Below are 21,026 nucleotides of genomic sequence, written 5' to 3'. Positions count from 1 at the left end.
ATCATTCACAAATTCAAAACGATGATTTTGATTGCGTGATAGTAAGCTGTTATGTTAAATCATGTTTGCATGCAACAAAGGGTTTGATTGGCCATTTCATTTTGACTTTCATGATTGTTTGGAAACCTTTGTGTTTCGGAGCCCTGCTGTGCTTTATTGAATCCTAAGAAAAAAACATTGTTGCCTTTTCTCCCTGTCTCTTTTCCTATGTCTCTGATCATCTGACTGTTTTCTGACATTTAAACAAGCAGCCTAATATGGTAAGAAAATGTTCTTTCTTTCTATGCATGCGGTCATGTAGCTAACACAGTATCATTAATTTATCTCATTGATTACCTTCATGAAAGAATGCATACAAGTATGCTTTCATATTTTTAAAAACATGTTTTTATGAATATGAACAGGGTTTGGTATAAGATGTGAGCTGCTACTTTAGTAAAGGTTTGTTTTGTTTAAATTAACCACATTTGTTAATCATTTTGATTAATAATTAAAACTACGACAGTATGAGAAAAAGATGAAATTTATTCAAATATGGATTTAGATATCATTTCCACGTGTACTTCGCACCAATGCACACTTTGGTGCTGTGCGAACTTTGCATTTCACACTCAAGCAAACTTGTTTCCCTCCCTGAAAACAATTCACTACAGAGAGGTTCATGGCCTAGTGCACAAAGAGTTAAAAATTAACATCAATTTGTTGCTAATGATAATTTTAAGTGGAATAATTCTTAATTTAGTGGATTTTTTTCATTGTCATGACCAGAAACCTATTGTACTCAGGAAAAGACGGCAAAGGATAAAGAGTGAAGCAAATTGGCAGCTCTTCTATTACCAGTAAGTAATCCTCCACATTCTCTATATATTACCCGCTGGTTTTCTGTTCATTTTAGCTTTTAATATCCTCTCTGCATCAGAGGAAACAATTCGCAAGAGTTGAAAGTGATTTTCATGTGACAAAAGAATCTCAGAAGTTAGCATTATAAGGTGCAAAAGAGCCCAGAGGTGTTGATATCAATATTTGGAGTGAGTAGGAGTAGGTAAAATTCCATCTGTACAGAAAGTTTCTTCTGGACTCTATCAACATAATACTTAAAAAAAAAAATTTGATTTGAACCTTGCCCTTGATGTCAATCTGACTTATTGATATAAATATTATTCCTTTAATGCTTGAAATTTCTTTGTGCAATGAAGAAAACTATGTTTGAGCTATTGTCTCTGCCCTTGTGATCAAATTGATAATTTATGACTACAAATGTAAGTAGCAACTGATTTTAATGTTATTCTTATTCATACTATTGTATTCTATTATTTTATTCATATTTGCAGGTTCAACAGAGATCATGCTCAACCCAATCTCATTTGGAATTATAAGGTAACAAAATAAAATAATATAAAAAACTCTATTAATATCGGGCAGGTCGCCACCTTGTGTATAGAATACCAGAATAAAAAAAAACATATATCTAAAGAGAATTAAAACTGTAGACTCTTTATTGTTAGTGATTGTGTGTGCACAGGGTGTTGTGGTCCTGACTTTCTCCTTTTGATCAGAGGGTGGTGGGTTCAAATCCCAGCCAGCAAGATTCACATTGTACTGCTCTCAACCCTGGTGTAGTAAATGGGTACCTTATATTATTCTCAGAGTGACAGCTCCTTGAGCAATTTGAAGAGTTAATATGAGTGCTTTATAAGTTGCAGTGTTATTGAAGGCCAATGTCAACAGAGATCATTTGCTGTTTTAACTTGAATGAGATGAAGAAGGTATTCTTGTGTATTATTTTTTATAACAGACAAGGGAGGAGCTGAGGCAAAGTCTTGAAAATGAGATGAGAGCGTTCAGCGTTGACAAAGAACTTGGGGCAAGTCACATGATCTCTTGGAACCACAATGAGTTTGAGGTGCCATACAATTGTCTTTCAGAGGAGATTAAGATTGGAGACTACTACCTTCGACTTCTGCTGGAAGCTGATGAGAGTGATGAAGAAATTGCTGCCATAAGAGAGTCGTAAGTTTAGATTATGTGTGTATTTATGCTTGAACCTAGAGGAGGGTTTAGACCCTGGTAATAAATCGTCATTTTGATCATTCTGGTCTAATTTTATTTTAATGATGCTGATTAATCATGGTTTAGTTTAGCGATCAAGGATATTTTATAAAAATTGTTCTTATGGAAATGTTACATTTCGCACCATGTTTTGCCATTCATTGCCAGAAATATGCAGTCATACCCCAAAAGTTCAATAAAAAATGCCCACTTGGTACTACTTACTCAGACTTAGTGTAGGGACAGTGATTTTCCGTTTCAAAAAATTGCCTTTTCCGTTTCAGAAAATCTCAAATTCCGTTTCAGCATGTCAGAAAACGGAAATTCCGTTTCCCCATAGACTTTGTACACACGGAAAAGTGACAATTCCGTTTACACATTGAATAGCAAAATCACAACACGCACACTCGCACTGGTCAAAATTTGTATCTGCTACTGTACCAACAACACAATAAAATCCGTTCTAATCGGATCTATGCGGGTGCATAAAATATTTTTACACACCCATTTTGCATGCATACATCCTCACCTTTCATATTATTAGCATTATTTCACGGTGAAATGATATTTCATCGATAATTTTGGGGGTTTTTGGACATCGTTATCATCAGTCAACGGCTTTTCCCCAATCCGCCATCTTGGATTTTAAGACCACGATATCGTGCTGTTACATCTTCAAACGTAGAGGGCAGCAACACAAGACCGTGTACATGTAGTTGAACGATATGTGTGCATGTGAAGCCCAACCCGGCCGGCCGGGTACGGGTACGGTGCGCGGGGTACAAACGAGTGTGCTGATGTCGAGTGCAGACACGATGTGTAAATTGTCATGATAGTAGCGAAGTGAGATCGTGTTTTCTGGGTTTTTTTGGCCATTTAATATTCTCATTTTGCTGTGATTTTGGAGTAATTTCTGTTGCTATTCTGTGTATTTTGAGGGAAAATACGTTTTCCGTGATTTTCCGTTTGAAATGCCACTTTCCGTTTCAAAAGGCCCTTTCCGTGAATTCCGTCCGTTTTCCGCGATCGCGGAAAATCACTGTCCCTATTAGTGTATTGGTCTAGATAGTTTTTAAAATTTTCTAAATTATGTCAATGAAGAAAGGATGAAATTCCTCTTTTAGAGCTTGTATTACTGCATTTTTGTTTGCACTTCCTACTTAGCTAGAGATTTATGTCCAGCTCAAATTGGGTATGCTGTCTGTTTTGTATTAGTGACATATGTGAGCTTCTTGTGAATGAGAGACACAATTGTATGGCTGTTATCTTAAAAATATGCATTGCTTAGTATGGCTGCATTTTCAAAGTGCAGCAATTACTTATGTTAACATTGATCTGAATCCCTGGCTGCAGATACCCTAGTGACTGACCTTGATACTCTTCTCATTTGTCTTGGTCTCATTGGTCTTGGAGATTTGTTGTGATCTTTTTCATTATTTTTTTTTTCCAATTATGCTGTTATATAGAAATATGCCCAATAAAAAAGCAGCCTTACCCTAAAAGCATCAATTAATGCCTGCAATTCACAACACAGTATGCAAAGGTAGGACCCTAGCGTAAGAGATGACTATTTTAAATGGCCAGAAAACATTCCATCTTTTTACACTTCATTTCAGATACGAGTTCTTCAATGATCTTTACCACCGGTTCCTCCTAACGACCAAGATACCTATGAAGTGCATGTGTTTACAGGCCATGGCAATCGTCTATGGCAAGTGTTACGAAGACATTGGAGCTTTCAACGACACTAAATATATCGTGCAAATGCTTGACAGGGTAAGTTTGGTATGAGTTTTTGTAGGTCGGCTAGACCAGTATCATTCTTGAGAATGGGTTTTTGTCTTGAGAAGAGTCGGTAAAATACAACAATCTTTCTTCATTTGTGAATGAGCAACATTTTCTTATTAAACTAAATATTTGGAAGAGCATGAACATATTACATTTACCTTTACTGATTTACGGATTAAGACCGTTATTATTTGTGCTCAATTGTGACTGTATTCGAAGTAATGTCCGGATAATTTGATATGTTGTCTATAATATATGAAGGTTCTAACCCTTGGACCCATGCTGTGACGCTTCACTTGCTACGAAGGTTGAGTAATGGCACAGTACAGATTTCCAGTAACAAATTTGATGCTTTAGTAATACAAATTGAGAACCCATGAGATATAAGAAATAAAAAACTGGATATTTACCCTTATTCTCACAGAGCACAGACAAGCAGGAGAGAGATCGGATCATTCTCTTCCTTAACCGTCTCCTGAATAACATCCGCAACGTCCGACTTCTGATCGATGCAGGAGGCATAAAGGTTCTTGTTGACCTCTTGACCTTAGCTCATTTACATGTATCCAGGGCAACTGTACCAACTCAGACCAATGTGATAGAAGCGGCACCTGACTCTATGATATCAAGTGAGAAGGAGTGGTACTATGGTAATGGACCGAGGGAGAGATTAGGACCATACAGCTTTAGTGAGGTGAGATGTTGATTTATCAGATGAAGTGGGGACATTATTGTAGGATTAAACATGGAAGATGTGGGAAACTGTCCAGGTATAATTCCATGCAAATCACCTGACATGGATTAAGTTTATCAAGGCCTACAGTTGACTTCAAGTTTTCAGTGTCGAAGGGTCGCAGGTACATGTATGCTTTAGTATGCTTTCAAAGTGTCTTGAATTGCATCTCAAATCGTTATGAGGTTGACATGCCAGTTTATCATCTTGTCATATGTGCTATCTAATCTATGAGATATTTATCCATTGTCTTGTGAACTGTTAAACTTGAAGCCCTGTAACACCACCAACACTTTGTGTGCTTGTTTCATCCAGATGAAAGACCTATGGGATGATGGTTCTCTGAATGCCAAGACGCGGTGCTGGGCCCAAGGATTGGAAGGATGGAAACCACTCCATACCATCCCTCAACTCAAGTGGTGTCTCCTAGCAACAGGAACACATGTTATGAATGAGAGTGATCTAGCTACACTCATTCTCAACATGCTTATCAAGATATGTGACTACTTCCCAAGCAGGTCGGCTATTCTTCCTTCTTCACATGTTTCTTGAATTGTTCGCGCATAAATTTTCATGCAAAGCAATTAAAGTCATGTAAATTGTCCTGTGTTATTTCGAGCAAAGTGCTCTTCAGGCTAATTTTCACCCATTGTTTTTAGCTCTTCTACATATTCATTTTAACCTTTATTAGTATTAAAATAAATGTTTTTTTGTTCTGTAATTAAACAAATATGTTTAACCTTTTAGGGATGTAGATGGTGCAATCATCAGACCCCTACCAAAGCCAAAGAGACTTTTATCAGAAGCAACTAACTTGCCACACATAGTTCAGGTAAGATGTTTCTACTTTTCTTTTGCTATATTTGTGTTTTTTCCCCTAATATATTTGTATGATTATGAAATAATATCACAACTGTCACACCAAATTTATTATAATACATATTTTCCATAGACCATAGCGGATATTATTTTGGGTGAAGGGCTTAACAGGTTCAAGTCTCCAAAATGTAAAGATATGATTGCACATTGTATAGGACAGTGTTACTTGGAAAGTGCAAGCTTCTTGAGGTGTCACCCATTTTTATTCTTTGTACATTTTGTTTTGGGAAATTTGAAATAAATGAATTTAACTGAATGTAGCAAAATTCTAAAAGATGGAACAGATTTAATGGTTTAGCTGGATGTTGTAAATGAGACTGTATTGCTTGCCATATTGTTATATTACATTTATTAATTATACTTAAGAACAGCTTCATATGATGTACCCCAAAGAAGATATGTATGGCTAAGATGAAAACTACCTCTGGATTTCTAACATTGAATTATACTGGTGTTTTTGATCGTTCCCTCACAGCTCCTATTGACCTTTGACCCCATCCTAGTGGAGAAGGTCTCTGTCTTGCTCTTCAATATCATCCAAGACAACCCTCAACTCCCTCGGTTGTATCTCAGTGGTGTCTTCTTCTTCATTATGATGTACACAGGAGCAAATGTTCTTCCACTTGCATGGTAAGAAAGTCAGGCCTTCTATGGTAGGTATCCACGGGTCAGTAGTGACGTGTATTACTGACTGTTGCACTGGAGATTTTCAACACTGACGAGGAAGTGATAATAGTTACCCATATGAGAACTGTAATTTCATGTGGCGTGCATTAGATGTTAGGATTTGTGAATAATTTAATGTGATCTTTAAAGGCTTGCATGGTTGTTTGGCTATCATTTGAGTGTGTTTATGGTTCATTTATTGTATTGCTGGAAGGTACTGTTGGGTTGGTGGTATTAATAGAAAAAAAATAAAAATGAAATTACAGGCTTGGAAATGGAGCAAGAATGCTAGACTTAAGTATTTGCAAACATGTCCTACATAGGACTGTGAGGGTGAGAGAGAAGTAAGAGTACTAGTATTCTTTTATGAGATTGGATTAAGTCCTTTGCAGACTGTAAACCAGATTAGTTGGGACAACTTGAAATTGGTGAAGAAATGATGATAGGAGAATGCTTGCCAGTCAGAGCTGCTTGACTCTTGGTCATCACGGCATGATAGCCAAAAGGATGTGAGTTTTCTTGTTTTGTGTTGCTTATACATGTAGCTCATAAGGTAATATTGACCCTTTTCTTACATTTTAGGTTCCTAAAGTATGCACACATGAGACAAGCCTTCAGATCAGATGAGGTAAAAATTGGCTGAATAATAAAGTGATATATTATGATTATTTAATTCATGTAATGTAGATGTTTTACAGTGACCAACCATTTTCAATAGAATATGATTGAAGCATTTACTGGAAAGTATTTATTGGAAATGGAGAGAAAACTATGTGATTAGATCATATTCATTTAGATTTTACTGCATGAGGTTATATCCATTCTGGAATATAATGGACTCGGAGCGTTGTTCAGTTAATTTTCAAATATGCAACCCTTGAATATTCCATTGATTTTCTTGTTGATTTTGAGCACATCATATTTTTATGTTAATATTTGATACATTTCTCCCCACAAATATATTTTGATTGTAGTTGCCATCATAGGTAATGTGTATTTACATTGTGACATATGGAATGATTTTATTTTATTTTCAAATGGAAAATTATTTCTTTTTCTAATATTTGATATATTCATATATTGTCGTAGGCTGTCTAGGAAGTGCTTTCTAATACTCTCAGATGTGTATGTTACCATGGATATGTTGAACTAATTTCTTCTGATCTCTTATCAACCTTAATTGTTGTATGGAAATTAATGTTAATTTCCTTTCTTTGTTCAGAACAAAGGTTCAGACATCATACAATGTAGTATCCTAGGGCACATCCTTCCAGAAGCTATGGTTCACTTTCTGGAGAATCACAGTGCTGAGAAGTTTGCTGAGACATACCTTGGAGAGTTTGATACTCCTGAAGCTATCTGGAGTAATGAAATGAGGTAGGCTAAACCACATTCCGGAGTTATTTTGGGCGACTTTAAAGTAATTTTTTTTTATGTAGGGGACCAGATGTCATGGAATGAATGTCTGTATTGATGCATATAAGCCAAATAATGTTTATTTTTTAATGTGAACAAATATTTTGCACTGTGAAAAATTTGGATTTACAAGAAAATATTGTGTTCAGCCACTTTCATGTTTTGAATCTGTTTAAATTATGGGTAGCAAAGAATTTATAACTCTGTCTTCACTGATATACCCCCTTATTATTTACTAGATTTCAAATTCTTGCTCTTATAGTCTAGAATGATTATACTCATCATTCCTAGACAGTTTTTAATAGTTTTATAATAACAATTAAAAGTGTTTACAAAGCAATCATAGACTGTTTTAGGTAATTCGGCAAGAAATATTTTTTTAACCACCCATTTAAAATATGCTTTGACTTTAAAGTACACCCCAGTGATTAAAGGCCATTATTTTCCCCTTAAGTCTGAAGATAACTAATTGTCTGTACTCCATGCAGGCGGATGATGATAGAGAAACTTGCAGCTCATATAGCAGACTTCTCCCCAAGGCTACGCAGCAACACCAGATCCCTCTACCAGTACTGTCCAATTCCTGTCATCAACTATCCACAACTCGAGAAGGAACTCTTTGTCAATATCTACTATCTCAAACATCTCTGTGATAACACCAAGTTTCCAGATTGGCCAATCAGTGATCCAGTAAGTCACAAGGGTCTTTCTTAGTCTGGGATGTTATAATGATATGGTAGAGGGTGCCCCAGTACTGACCAAATGTGTTATGATGATGATAATTCACAGCATTTTTATTGCAACTTTATCAGTCTCTCAATCATTCAAAACCACAGACTCCTCTGATGGAGTTAACATTAAATATGTAATGCATTATTTTAATCTTGAATAAAGTTTTGAAGTGGTTAAGATTCTTAAGAAATGATGGCAGAGAGTTCTGTGAGCTAGATGGAGTACAGCATCAGAACATCTTGAATACATGAAGTGCAACTTTAATGAGAAGTAAAATGGATGACAATTCATTTTCCATTTATTGTGGATCTTGTTCTCAATCAATGATATCAATTTCCCACTTATGTTATCATGAATTATACTAGAATTTAAAACAGCATATGTTTCATGGTGAATTGTCATATTGTTCGTTTATGATAGGTGAAGCTATTGAAAGACATACTAGAGGAATGGAAGAAGGAAGTTGAGAAGAAGCCACCATCAATGTCAGTAGATGAAGCTTATCAGACCCTCAAACTATCTACCGGAACAGGAGGGTAAGGAGACTGTCGCATCATTTTCTTTTCTACCCCCCTCACACTGGTTAGCTCTTTTAATTAAAAGTAGACTGCATTCAAGGGAGGGGGAGAGGAGAGATTTACTAGATTATTTAAAGAATTGTCTCATCAGCTTCAAAACTATATCAGTCTGTTTAAAGCACAATAATTCATATTCTATTTGCCTAATACTCATCCAAAATATTAACTTTCCTAAATTTCCACTTGCATGATAGCATAATCAATGTCAAACTGCAATGATAGGCTCTTATTATTTGTAATCTTTTTTATTTTACCTTTACTTTTTTTTTGTAAACAGACATGAGGAAAGTGATATCAGGAAAGCATACTTCAGATTAGCTCAGAAATACCATCCTGACAAGAACCCAGAAGGAAGGGTAAGTAATTGAGTTGATTAAAAAATATAGATTGAGAAAATAAATCTACCTTTGCCGTAACTATGATCATAAACATTTGTAAGAATGCTGAGTGTGAAAATTTGTCAAGTTCCAGTTAATATTCTCATTTGTGAACAAGCATTTGGGGATGCTTTGAATTATGCAAATGTAACTTTGAGACACTCCTGAGGAAAATGAGTTTTATTTATGCTTTTATTGTTTTTTGGAGGGGGGGGGGGTGGGTGCAAGGAGGGGTCCAATAGTACTTGAAAGTTACTTCTTTGTGTAATTCATGGCACTTTAGCTGAAAGAAGTTTAAACACATTTAACTAGGGTATATACTGCTGCTGGAGTGAGAAAAAAGTGTGTAAAAATAAAATGTCCAATGTTCAGTAGAGGGGGGGGGGGGGAACATGTCTGTTAAAAGTTGTCTTAAATCATTTAAGACAACTTTTCATTCAAAATGAGAAAGCCTTCTCTTTGACATAGTGTAGCTCACTTTTTTTTCTAATTAAAAATGAATAAAGTCATTGGAAGTAGTTCGTTTACAGAAAGAATCTACCATTAATAATTTTCCTTTGAAAAATTCCTTCACAGTGATTTACAGCGATAAGTATGAAAATTCTTTCTTTTTCAGGACATGTTTGAGCAAGTGAATAAGGCATATGAATTCCTGTGTAGCAAGTCATCTCGTCTGACAGAAGGACCCAACCCTGAGAATATTGTTCTCATCCTACGAGCGCAAAGCATCCTTTTTGAGAGATATAAGGAAGGTGTGTACAAGATATGTTCACAATTGCATACTTTAATCTTGGGTTAATTGGTAAATAGGATTTGTATGTATAATAGAACTGTTGCTTGGTTAGGGTCTTGAATGGTGTGTGCACTATTTAAATCAATTTTTTACATTTACTTGTTCCTTTAAAAATATTTTTTACAGAAGCTATGGAGTGCCATCGACTTGTTATCAAAATGTCGAGATACTCTTGCTATGTTGACCTAACATATCTCACCATCGCGTCAAGCCCATGGCACTTTAAAGCTTCCGTAGTTATTCAAAATCAATATTGAATATAAAGTATTCAAACCTATCAAAAAATTTGGGACAGGTATTAGAGGGTCAAAGGTAACATTTTATGTAGTAGATCATAAAAACAGCCCGTTCTCACAATAAATTAATAGATTCAACATAAAAATCAAATTGAAATATGATTCATGTATACATATGGTAATGGCAATCTGTTTAGTTTGAAATGTGTAATATGTGTCAGACATTGGTGTAATAGAGGCATGTGAACAGTGCAGAAACCCCATCTAGTTTTTGTTTTGAATGTGTAAATGATTGGATGGAACAGTGGATCACCATATGAAAAGAAAGATGAGTATGACATTGTTCTTGTCGCATCTGTCTGTAGTGCTTGAGCCATACAAGTATGCTGGCTATCCAATGTTGATCAAGACCATTGAGATGGAAACCAATGATAACACACTATTCTCTAAGTCTGCTCCACTCCTGAGTGCAGCTAGTGAGCTAGCCTTCCATACAGTCAACTGCTCTGCTCTCAATGCAGAGGAACTACGAAGAGAGCACGGAATTGAGGTGAGCAATCAAGCAATTATGGGAGGGGGGGGGTATTGACTAAACTTGAAACATGTGAATGGGGGATAGGATAGAACTTGTGATGATAAAGGTTATATGATAAATTAGATATTATCACAGTGTAAAGTTTGTTGTTGATGATAATAGGGAGCTTTGAATTTCTCATCTATGATGCAAAATCTTCTGATTCAGGGAAATCAGCCTTCTACACATGCTTTGCTTGTTATTTTTATATACTATTTTCAGGCAATCATGCAATTTAGAATTTGCCAAATTTGTGACACAATAAGTTTGAATGTGTAGATGATGGTGCTGAATTTAAAGGTATTTGTAAATTTGCGTCATGTCGAGAGGGGGCAATATGAGGAGTAAATATAGCAAGAGGTTGCAAGATAGAAGAAATGTGTGAGTAGGAAATCTCTATTGATCTTACAAATTATTTGAATGAGATTACATTCATGATTTAAAGGATTTGATGCACTCGTATGATAATCTTTCAATATCAAATGATAGAATACTATGAAAGGTCAATAAGGTATTGGTGGTTTTTTAAAGTATTGCTCTACTTGATATTTCACATACAGACACTCCAAGATGCTTTCACACGATGTGTTGCTGTTCTAAATGTATCCAGTAAGGCAGGCGATATGGCTGTAAAGGTAAGAGTCATATTTTATTTGACAGTATAATCCAGTGGCTCAGCATTTTGACTATTGTTCTTTTGTATTTGAAACATGATGAAGTGTTGTATTTTTATGTGAATATTGCTCTTACAAAAGTCCACACCACTGACCCCACAATTTTTCATAAACGAGTGGAAGAGCTTTTGGGAATATTGCCTGAGTAAATTCCATGTGACAAATAATATCAGTAATTTCCAAAGAAGCTTTTTCTTAAAGGGGCTACCTAATATTGAAACAATGCTGCTTACCTTAAGAAGAGCACATCTTTGTGACCAGAAAACCATTTGCCTAAAGTTACAAGCAAATTATGCCTAGCAATAACCTGATATATAATAAATTTTTAGCCTGTTTGGCACCTACGTTGTTGCATTTGGCTGTTGTTGACCCTAGGACATTATGTTACTTAGTGTAATTTAAGTAAAAGTGCATGGTAGTTATGTATTAAGTTTGGAACAGTCTAGTGCCCGCAATATCTATCAGCGATTACATCATGTTGATGTTGTGCATCAATCTCAAATTGTCAGGCCAGAGATGATTAACCAATATGCATTAATTTGCAATTCATCAAACCTCCAATGTAGTCAAAATCTTTTCTCGTTCTTATGTAATTCATTACTCAGGAAATTCATTGATTTATCAATGAAAACTATATGGTGTAAGATAAAGAGGGTTTGAAGTGATATATTGATGTATTTATGCTTACATGTTTGAGTTAAACCTACTATTAACCAAACAGGTGTCACATCAGTGTTAGTAATGTAGCAACATTTTGTTGTAATTGCTACTAGTCTACAGTTCAACCTTACTCTGTCTTGCATCTGTTTGTAGGTATGTCAACATGTGATAAAATGTTATGCTGTTGCTGCTCAGTTTGAAGGATGTCGAGATCGTATCACTGAGATACCAGCTATCATCAAGGATGTATGCAGGGCACTATTCTATAAGGTTAGCATTCACAATCAAGGATGTTGGTGAGCAGTCATTGATGTCTAAACTCCACAAAGTGGGACAATTGGAATTGGAAATATTGATGAAGTAGTCTGTCTGGATCAAAATATTCAAAAATGTTATTATTATTATTATCATTATTGTTTTAAAATCATTAATATTTTTTAAAATGTGTTTTGATTATGTTTGATTCAATAAAAAACATGAAAAAAAACTAGATTTAAACTGAAATCCTTAATATGAAAATATGCCTATCTAAATTCTAATATGTGATAGATACATTCAATGACACCTACACTTTTGTAGGTGACACGACATTTGCTCCTGCAAAGATGTAGGTTTAGGGATGCAATAGCATTTTATGTTAGGGTTGGGTATAATGTTACATCTAGGGTTGAAGTCTGTCATTAGATTAGTGTTTGGAATTTATTACAAATTATATGACACCTAGAAAGATCCCTGTCATTTGATTGGTTGTTTGATATTGATCATTCAGTCCATTTTACCATGACGTCATCAACCAATTTTGGATCCATACGATTTTGTCCATTGTACGCGCGCACCATGCAGGCACTATTTGCAGCGCGCATGTATGCGGCAATCAACTGACGGAGCATATTTTTCTTCGAAATTAATGAATTTCATATAAAAAAATAATATTCTTTTAGGTGTCATATAAACCAAATAATGGATGTTCTTTTCATTCGTGCAATGGACAGAATACTTCATTCGGTGAAAGATGAAATGAATGATCCATTCCACTTTGCTACGCCTTGTTGAATGGATCGTTTCATCTTTCACCTCATGAAGTATTCGGTCCATTGCACTCATAAACATTCATTATTTTTATAACAATTATCGCCAGAGCAAATGTCAGGGAGCCCTTTTGTAATATTGGAATGTTATGCTCGAGTATCATTCACAGTAATGACCCTTTACCAAAGCTTTAGCTTAAGATGTGATTTTGTAGTCCATTGTATGCTATATTTAAACCATATTGGGATTACTTAATCAGCATTACTTCTAAAATTCAATATAAAGTCATATCATATTACCGCTATTTTTTGTTGTTCTATTGATCAGAACCTGCCTCTCTTGTGCTCTGTGGCGGCCGAGTGTGTGAGTGCCTTCTCTGTGGATAAGTATCTACAGGATCATCTACAACAAGCTGGAGTAATCTGGCATCTCCTTGTCTATCTCTTCCAGTATGACTTCACCCTATATGAGAGTGGGGTGGAGGCTAGTGAAGGATCAAATCTTCAGGTAAGGGGTTGCAATGGTGGTTGTGGAAGTGGTATTGGTGGTGGTAGTGATTGTAGTAATGGTATTAGTTCTTAATGGCCTTCATAGTCTATAAGGGAGGAGTGGATGAGGTAAGTGTTTAAATCTTCAGGTATGGGGTTGCGATGGTGGTTGTGGTAGTCCGGATGGTGGTGACAGTGATTGTAGAAGTGGTATTAGCCTTCACAGTCTATAAGAGTAGAGTGGACAAGCAATGTGTTAAAATCTTCAGGTTTAAGGGTGGTGTTAGTGGTTGTGATAGTGATTTTCGTAGTGGTAGTGTTGATAGTATCGATAGTACTAGTAGTGATTGTAGCAATGGTTGTGGAGGTGGTAGTGATTGTGGTATTGATTGTGGTATAAGATATTGAAGGGATCAGACCCAAAACCCACCCTGTATGGGTAAAGAAGAAATAATCCAAGGATCCAAGCTTTAGGTACAGAGTTTTTTATTGTGGTAGTGATGATAGGAAAAGCATCCAAAAGAGATTGAAATGGTTGGTAATAATAGGGATCACATTTTAAATTTTGTAATAGTGCTCTTTTTTGCATGATTCTATCCTGTATGTTAATGGGCTGATTATACTTTAAAGGGTTCATGTTTTGGAAAGGAGGGAGGGGGTATTGTTATATGTTCTTTTTTGGGGAGGGGGGGGGGGGACTTCCATCATAGATTGTTAGTTATATTTCAACTTAAATTTACTATTCATCAGATATCTGCAATCAATAGTTCTATCATTGGTTGTTATCACTCTGTTTTTGTCTTTACAGCAAGTAGCCAATACATTAGCCAGTTTATGCTTCACAGGTTTAGCTAGGTTAGCAGGTTACCAAACAGGAGACAAAGCTACCCCAGAGAACCCGGCCATTAGGAAATCACTCAGCGCCTTACTTACACCATACCTTGCAAACCAACTAGGATCAGAAAACCCCAACCAGGTAATAAATCAATTGCTGGTTATATCATAGAACTGAATCAACCCAATTTACTACAAGAGAAATATGTTCTTATTAAAAGAGAACTCTTAAAAAGTAATTACCAGTTTATACAAAAAGGATTGTTTGAATGTTGATATGTATGACCTACTATAATTGAATAGGCATCTATTATCGGTTATTTACAATGTAATTCAATTCAATTGATGGTTTTTCTGTTCAGAAATTATTGCATGATTGACCAGTGTAAGACTTAAATCAACATATTTGCAATTGAACAATGCATGCAATGAGTAAAAGTGATGCCGTTCATGTTTAATTTCAGTGATAAGTTATGTTATTATTTCCTGTGGTCCATAACAGAAACAGTCATATTTTTTCAGTGAAAAGCTTATTCTGTGAAACAATAAAGATGTTATTTTACTGGTCACGCATCTCCAAAATCCTAATCAGAAAAAAGAGAGTATTTCATTCCTATATTCTGATTGGATAATACTTGATAAAATGACTGAACAAGTAAATTTGTTGTACATTTACTTGTCATCTATGTCCATTGTAATCCTCATTCTCTCTACCAACAGGTGCTGAAAATCCTTAATAGCAACACAGAGAACCCTTATCTTCTTTGGGATAACTCCACCAGGACGGAGCTGGTTGAGTTTGTCAAAGAACAGCAACAGAGAAAGATCAGGACGGTGAGTAGAGTACATTATTTATATAAAGGAAAAACTATGCGGGGGCTGGCTTGGGGCGATTGATGCTATAAATCAATTGAATAACAAAAGAAAGAATAAAGTAAACAAAATATACCTGTAACTAAACCAAAATACTGATATATCAATTGGAAATATTAGAGTCAATACCACAGTTAAATGTAAAAATTTTGAAATATACAATGTTATCATAAAATGGTATCTTCATTAAAATCATTGTCATAAATCTACTGTATCACAGATATCTATTACCTTTTCCTACTGCATGGGGAGCACCTTACCTAAAGATTCTGTAAATGCAGTGGAATTGAACTAAGGATATCTGAATTACTCTTAATGACTTACCTACTGATTAACAATACATGTATATCTACATACATTCCCCTGATTAATTTAAGAAGCATTTGAAATTGAGTAAACCTCTTTTCTTCTTCAATTCAGGGAGAGTGTGATCCTCTGTTTGGAGCTGACTTTACCTTCAGTGCTCATGCCAAAGAACTTATCGTTGGAGATATCTTTGTCCGCATCTTCAATGATATGCCTACATTCCCACTTCAGGTAATGTAACATCAAGCAATAAGTATGGCAAATGCATGGTTTGTTGAAAAGATTGGAGAAAAATGAGGTTGGAAAAGGAAGAAAAGTTGTTACCAAATGATTTGATATTGCACATTTCTTTGGCAGTTGGATTGCAACAATAACCTCGTCCGTGGACATGTTACCTATTTTTTGAGCATTTGTTTAAAATGGTAAATATTTATTTATCAAAATTTGGGACAGAGGAGTGACTGAAGAATAAGCATTATACTAAACCCACAATGATTTAAAAAACAACAAGTGTGTTTTACAAAGTAGATTGGCCGACAACACTAACACCGAGCCGTCACCCACGTCCGCATCCCAACACACTAACCGACGTACGGCAACCTCCCTCACTTTCGGCCGGATCCCTCAGACGTCCACATACTCACTATAACCTTCGCCCTTGCACCAAAGTCTCCATCACTTGACAAAGTTGAGCAGCAGCCAACAAAACGTCGTGAACTCTCTTACAATTTCAACCGCTTCGCGAGACAACTGATCAGTCAACTCAATTTAATACTCCGCAATGACGAACATCTTCAGAATTATAGATTGACCTTGTTCAACAATATTTGTTGACCTAATGTGCAGTGAATTCTGACAAACGTTCCTACAGTGAAACATGATGTTTCTTACATAATAAACCAGTAGTTTTTTAAACTACTCTTATCAATAGTCAAATTATTTTGAATTGCTTGCAAGTATTTTAATCTAAATTCCCATTTGAACGCACCTTCCCTTTCATCTCCTGCAGGATGCGAGAGGATTCACCAACTGCCTCCTTGACTACCTTGGTTCACAAGCTCAGTACCTTCACTCCTTAATGGCACTCACAGCAAAGGAGGTGGACACCAGTCAATCCAGCCAACAAGCAGAACGTCTGAAGAACTGTGAGATGGCCTTGGACGCCCTAGCCAAGGTCATCAAGAACAATCCTGGTACAGAGATTCAATGTAATGGTCATTACAAGCTGCTCTTCTCATTGCTTAGGCTGACCGGTGCTACACAGCTTCAACTCCTTGCTCTAGAGGTATTTACTATTTTCAGTACATCCATTTCTTATTCTTTTCAGAAGATTGATGCTTCATAACTGGAAGAAATAAATGTAGAATTGTGGTTGTAGTTTTGAAGTAAAGATTGTAGCAATAGCAGCAAGGTTAGAAGAAATTACAGTAAAGATAATTATGACACTTTAGGTAAAAGGTGGATGTTTACATTTAGTTTGCAGAGTGCAGGTAGGTGCAATTGCATTAAACCATGTATGTACATGTATAATTCATTTTAATAGCAAATCCAAATTCAACAAAAGGATTTTAAAATGATTATCACAGTGACTCAGTTAAATTTTCAACATTCCATAGTGTTTGTGAGAGGATTAATGTAAATTTTGAGGCCTAGCTTTGTGACTTTTCTTTGTACTTGATATTAATGATTTAGGTGATCCGTAATGTGACTGGAAACCAGGACTGTGTGACTAATATAGGAGACTCTGGTGTTGCTGGATACCTACTACTCACCTTACATTCATTACCATCAGGTAAGATACTTTCAGCATTTTATCACATCTTATTGTATAAGAAGTTGCTTCATTTTAGGGATATCTGTTAATAGGTATTTTCATTTCTTTTTTTTTGTCTCGCCTGACCAAAGTTCGGCAGAGACCTAGTTTTAAAGAATCCTCAATTGTGTATCATCTAGTGTAAGCCCTTTCACATATATTTGCATAACTCTGTTTCAAAATATAACAACATATAAAGTTCTTTACTTTTCATTAGATGCTATATTGCTCCAATACCCTGAAACTGCTACATGTGCGAGGGATACTGACTTTTCAGTAATTGGACCAAAACTTGGAATGAACTACCTATGGCAATATCATCACCTTAGAATATCAGGAACATTCATAACCATGTTGAATACTTACAGTTTTGTACTCTGTCCTTGAGAATTGATTGTGCCTGATTGCTTTTAGTTTGCATGTTCTCTTCTCTGATCTATTGTGTTAGTACATGTATTTTTATTCTGTAGGTGACATCAGCACTGACAGGTAGACCTGTTTGCTTTGGTTAATGCTATATGTTTATGTCTTCCCAGGTTGTTTGTCAGTACTGGAGACACTCTTTGCCTTGGTATCTCATACAAAGATTGTCAAAGAAATAGTATCTAAGGGTAAGTACATTTCATCAATCATGACTTTAAGATAGACCTTTGATTTGAATTAAAAAAAAAAACCAGGCTTCATATGGGTTTAAAATACTAATCTTAGATTTAAATGGTTACTATGATTCAATGTGAAACTTCACTCAGAATATTGTCATTGGGGTGCTAAAAATCCTGTCTCTCAAAATTCAGATATAATTGAAGACAGTTCAGAAAGTGCTTGATTTTGGAGTTCTGGTTTAAGTAACACCCTTCTATTGCCTGGGAAGAGTTCTCTACAGTAATTAGGAAACTTTTCAGACAATATGAGGTTGCCACCATTGCCATATTGACAAAATATAGCTTTTTTAGCTACTCTCAAAATGTTTAAAATTTGAGATAAGTTTTATCCCTGCAAAATTCAATTCCATCTTTGTTTTCTTTCTAGGTGGATTGATCTATCTCTTGGATCTCTTCTGCAACTCAACCAACTCTGAAGTAAGAGAGAAGACAGCTGAACTCTTAGCCAAGATGCAGTCAGACAAGCTGGTTGGTCCTCGTATACGAATCCTCTGCTGTAAGTTCCTCCCGACGGCATTCATGGATGCCATGAGGGACTCCTCTGAAGCCAGTGTCGTCATGTTTGAGAGTGAGTAGAATCAAGGTTCAAATCCCATGGATGAATTAGTTGTTAACATTTTTTTTATAGTTTACCTTTTTTCAATCGAGAAAAGTAGATGAAGTAAATTTTGATCATGCTCCATTTATTTCCTCATCTTTGACTAGTCAATATTATATAAAAAGGCCAAAAAAAAATAGCAAAAGTAGTGGAGCCTGAAAAAAATAGTTAATCTCATATTTCAATGAAAAACAATTGATTTTGTTTGCTTCCTAGTTCAGACCACTTTCTTAAAGAATATGGGAAAATAAAAAAGGCATAAAAATATCCAAGATGGAAGAATGTGTATATTGAGGCCAATCACTTGGACATCCAAGACCATGGCCCTGGAACGATTCAAGCCCTGCAATACAGTGCGAGTCAGAAAAAATGTTACACTTTTTAAATTAAGTATTTTTTAAAGAAAACGTATTCAGAGAGAAATTCTAGCATGTATGGATAGAGTAAATATTCCTTTGTCACTTGGTAAAATTTGTTCCAGTGTTGTTATGGTTGAGTGCACAACAGCCATTGTTTGAAAAGTGTCAAAACCCATTTGCGCCAAGTCAGGTGATTACCTGCTGAAACGGAGACAAAAGCATTCACATAAACAATGGGCGTTTATGCGTATGTTTATAAATCAAGAAGAATAAACAAGAGAACCAGTAAATCGATAAATCATCTTCACTGAAAAGATCCTTTTCAGTGTCATTTTGGCTACAACTTGGACAAAGCTTCGTGCCTTCAATCTTCCACATGTTGCTCTGATCAGGGACACGAGAGGCTCTGATAATGCGCTGCTGCAAGTCATCCAGATCTGTAGGTGGGGTGCTGTACACTTCTGACTTCAGGTACCCCCAGACAAAGACAGGCAGACACTTTGCAGGGCCATGGCAGCAATGCTCCATCGAGCTCAGAAGAGCATCGAGAGAAATGTAGAAGATTGAAGGCGGGAAGCTTTGTCCAAGTTGTGGCCAAAATGACAATGAAAAGGAACTTTTCATTGAAGATAATTTTAATTTACTCGTTCTCTTGTTTATTTTTTTAAATTAATAAACATACACATAAACTAAACGCTCATTGTTTGTGTGAATGCTTTTGTCTCTGTTTCAGCAGGTATTCACCTGACTTGGCGCAAGTGGGTTTTGACACTTTTTCAAACAATGGCTGTTGTGCACTCAACCATAACAACACTGAAACAAATTTTACCAAGTGGCAAAGGAATATTTACTCTTTCCATACATGCTAGAAATTCTCTCTGAATCCCACATTTTCTTAATTGATACATTGATACAAAAAAGTGTAACATTTTTTCTGACTCGCACTGTAGAGCTTGCAGCAGGCTCTATTTTTGTTTCTTGACACATTATCTTTTCCCCTTGTATTCTCAATTAGCTCAATCTGTTGTTGCTAGTGGCAAGCTCCAGGTCTCCACCATCTGCAGCCTCCTGGATGAAAACAAATTTCCTTGATACAATCTGCTTGTCAATTTTCCTTTCAGGTGTACAAGAAAATCCAGAACTGATTTGGAATGAGGAATCAAGAGAGAAGATTTCAAATCTCATTGTCAAAATGAAGAACAGGTAAAAAGAAAATGCTCATGACGTTTTTTGTTGTTGTTGGCCTGTCATGTCAAAGGTCAAGGATCAAATGTTATAATTAAACAAGATGGAATAACCAAGAGTTTATTTGAGTGGGGAAAAGCAGAAAAGGTATCACATCTTATTTCCAAGATTGAAGAGTCATAGAACAAATGTCTTGATGCACGATGCATTATTAACCTGTCGTAGGTTGATTGTCAGGGTGAAAAGTGGATCAATGGAACACTCAGATGTATTAGTTCTTTTGATGTTTTCAGAGCTAATTATTGTTTCACAATGAATAAAGTCTTATTAAAGGTTGCACTTACATTCCAGTTGTGTATGGTTCATATTGCATCACTGCTTTGGTAAGATCATGCTCATTGAAGGTGATCTACTGCTCATTTCTGTTAGGTATGACGTAATAATAATAATAATATTAATTGTACATTTATATTGCATAATTTACTATATGTATATACTCAACTGCGCATTACAATGCTATGATCATTATTTCCCCAGCTATAGCAGTGCTGCATACAGGCGCTCTTGCATTTGAGGAATTTCTTCCTAGCGGGTACCAATTCACTTCACATAGGTTAAGTGCAGCACAATGTTGATAAATTTTTTGCTGAAGGAAAACACGCTATTGCTGGGAATCAAACCCATGTCCCTCAAGATTGAAAGACGAGAGTCATAACCACTATAC

The 21,026-nt window shown here is 35.8% G+C and overlaps 2 protein-coding genes across 2 annotated transcripts in view; both read left to right on the top strand.

The window, feature by feature from the left end:
• Positions 1-21,026, top strand: part of LOC135153222 (uncharacterized) — a 1,173,865-nt gene that overhangs the window by 147,980 nt on the left and 1,004,859 nt on the right. The gene's annotated exons all lie outside the window — the stretch shown is intronic.
• The window catches only part of LOC135153177 (dnaJ homolog subfamily C member 13-like), a 58,946-nt gene that overhangs the window by 31,701 nt on the left and 6,219 nt on the right, over positions 1-21,026 (top strand). Inside the window, exons 20-45 of the mRNA XM_064095401.1 lie at positions 769-839; positions 1,332-1,377; positions 1,796-2,010; positions 3,666-3,825; positions 4,262-4,531; positions 4,886-5,088; positions 5,318-5,402; positions 5,925-6,079; positions 6,698-6,743; positions 7,338-7,492; positions 8,020-8,221; positions 8,684-8,799; positions 9,119-9,197; positions 9,835-9,970; positions 10,613-10,797; positions 11,382-11,456; positions 12,309-12,425; positions 13,512-13,691; positions 14,481-14,648; positions 15,227-15,340; positions 15,800-15,916; positions 16,695-16,970; positions 17,378-17,477; positions 18,035-18,109; positions 18,528-18,728; positions 20,239-20,320. Of these exons, the coding sequence (XP_063951471.1) occupies positions 769-839; positions 1,332-1,377; positions 1,796-2,010; positions 3,666-3,825; positions 4,262-4,531; positions 4,886-5,088; positions 5,318-5,402; positions 5,925-6,079; positions 6,698-6,743; positions 7,338-7,492; positions 8,020-8,221; positions 8,684-8,799; positions 9,119-9,197; positions 9,835-9,970; positions 10,613-10,797; positions 11,382-11,456; positions 12,309-12,425; positions 13,512-13,691; positions 14,481-14,648; positions 15,227-15,340; positions 15,800-15,916; positions 16,695-16,970; positions 17,378-17,477; positions 18,035-18,109; positions 18,528-18,728; positions 20,239-20,320 (3,629 nt within the window). The remainder of the gene's footprint in view (positions 1-768; positions 840-1,331; positions 1,378-1,795; positions 2,011-3,665; positions 3,826-4,261; positions 4,532-4,885; positions 5,089-5,317; positions 5,403-5,924; positions 6,080-6,697; positions 6,744-7,337; positions 7,493-8,019; positions 8,222-8,683; positions 8,800-9,118; positions 9,198-9,834; positions 9,971-10,612; positions 10,798-11,381; positions 11,457-12,308; positions 12,426-13,511; positions 13,692-14,480; positions 14,649-15,226; positions 15,341-15,799; positions 15,917-16,694; positions 16,971-17,377; positions 17,478-18,034; positions 18,110-18,527; positions 18,729-20,238; positions 20,321-21,026) is intronic.

The sequence above is a fragment of the Lytechinus pictus genome, chromosome 1 (assembly GCF_037042905.1).
Source record: "Lytechinus pictus isolate F3 Inbred chromosome 1, Lp3.0, whole genome shotgun sequence".
In the NCBI taxonomy this organism is placed as follows: domain Eukaryota; kingdom Metazoa; phylum Echinodermata; class Echinoidea; order Temnopleuroida; family Toxopneustidae; genus Lytechinus; species Lytechinus pictus.
This window is presented reverse-complemented; position numbering and strand designations above follow the sequence as displayed.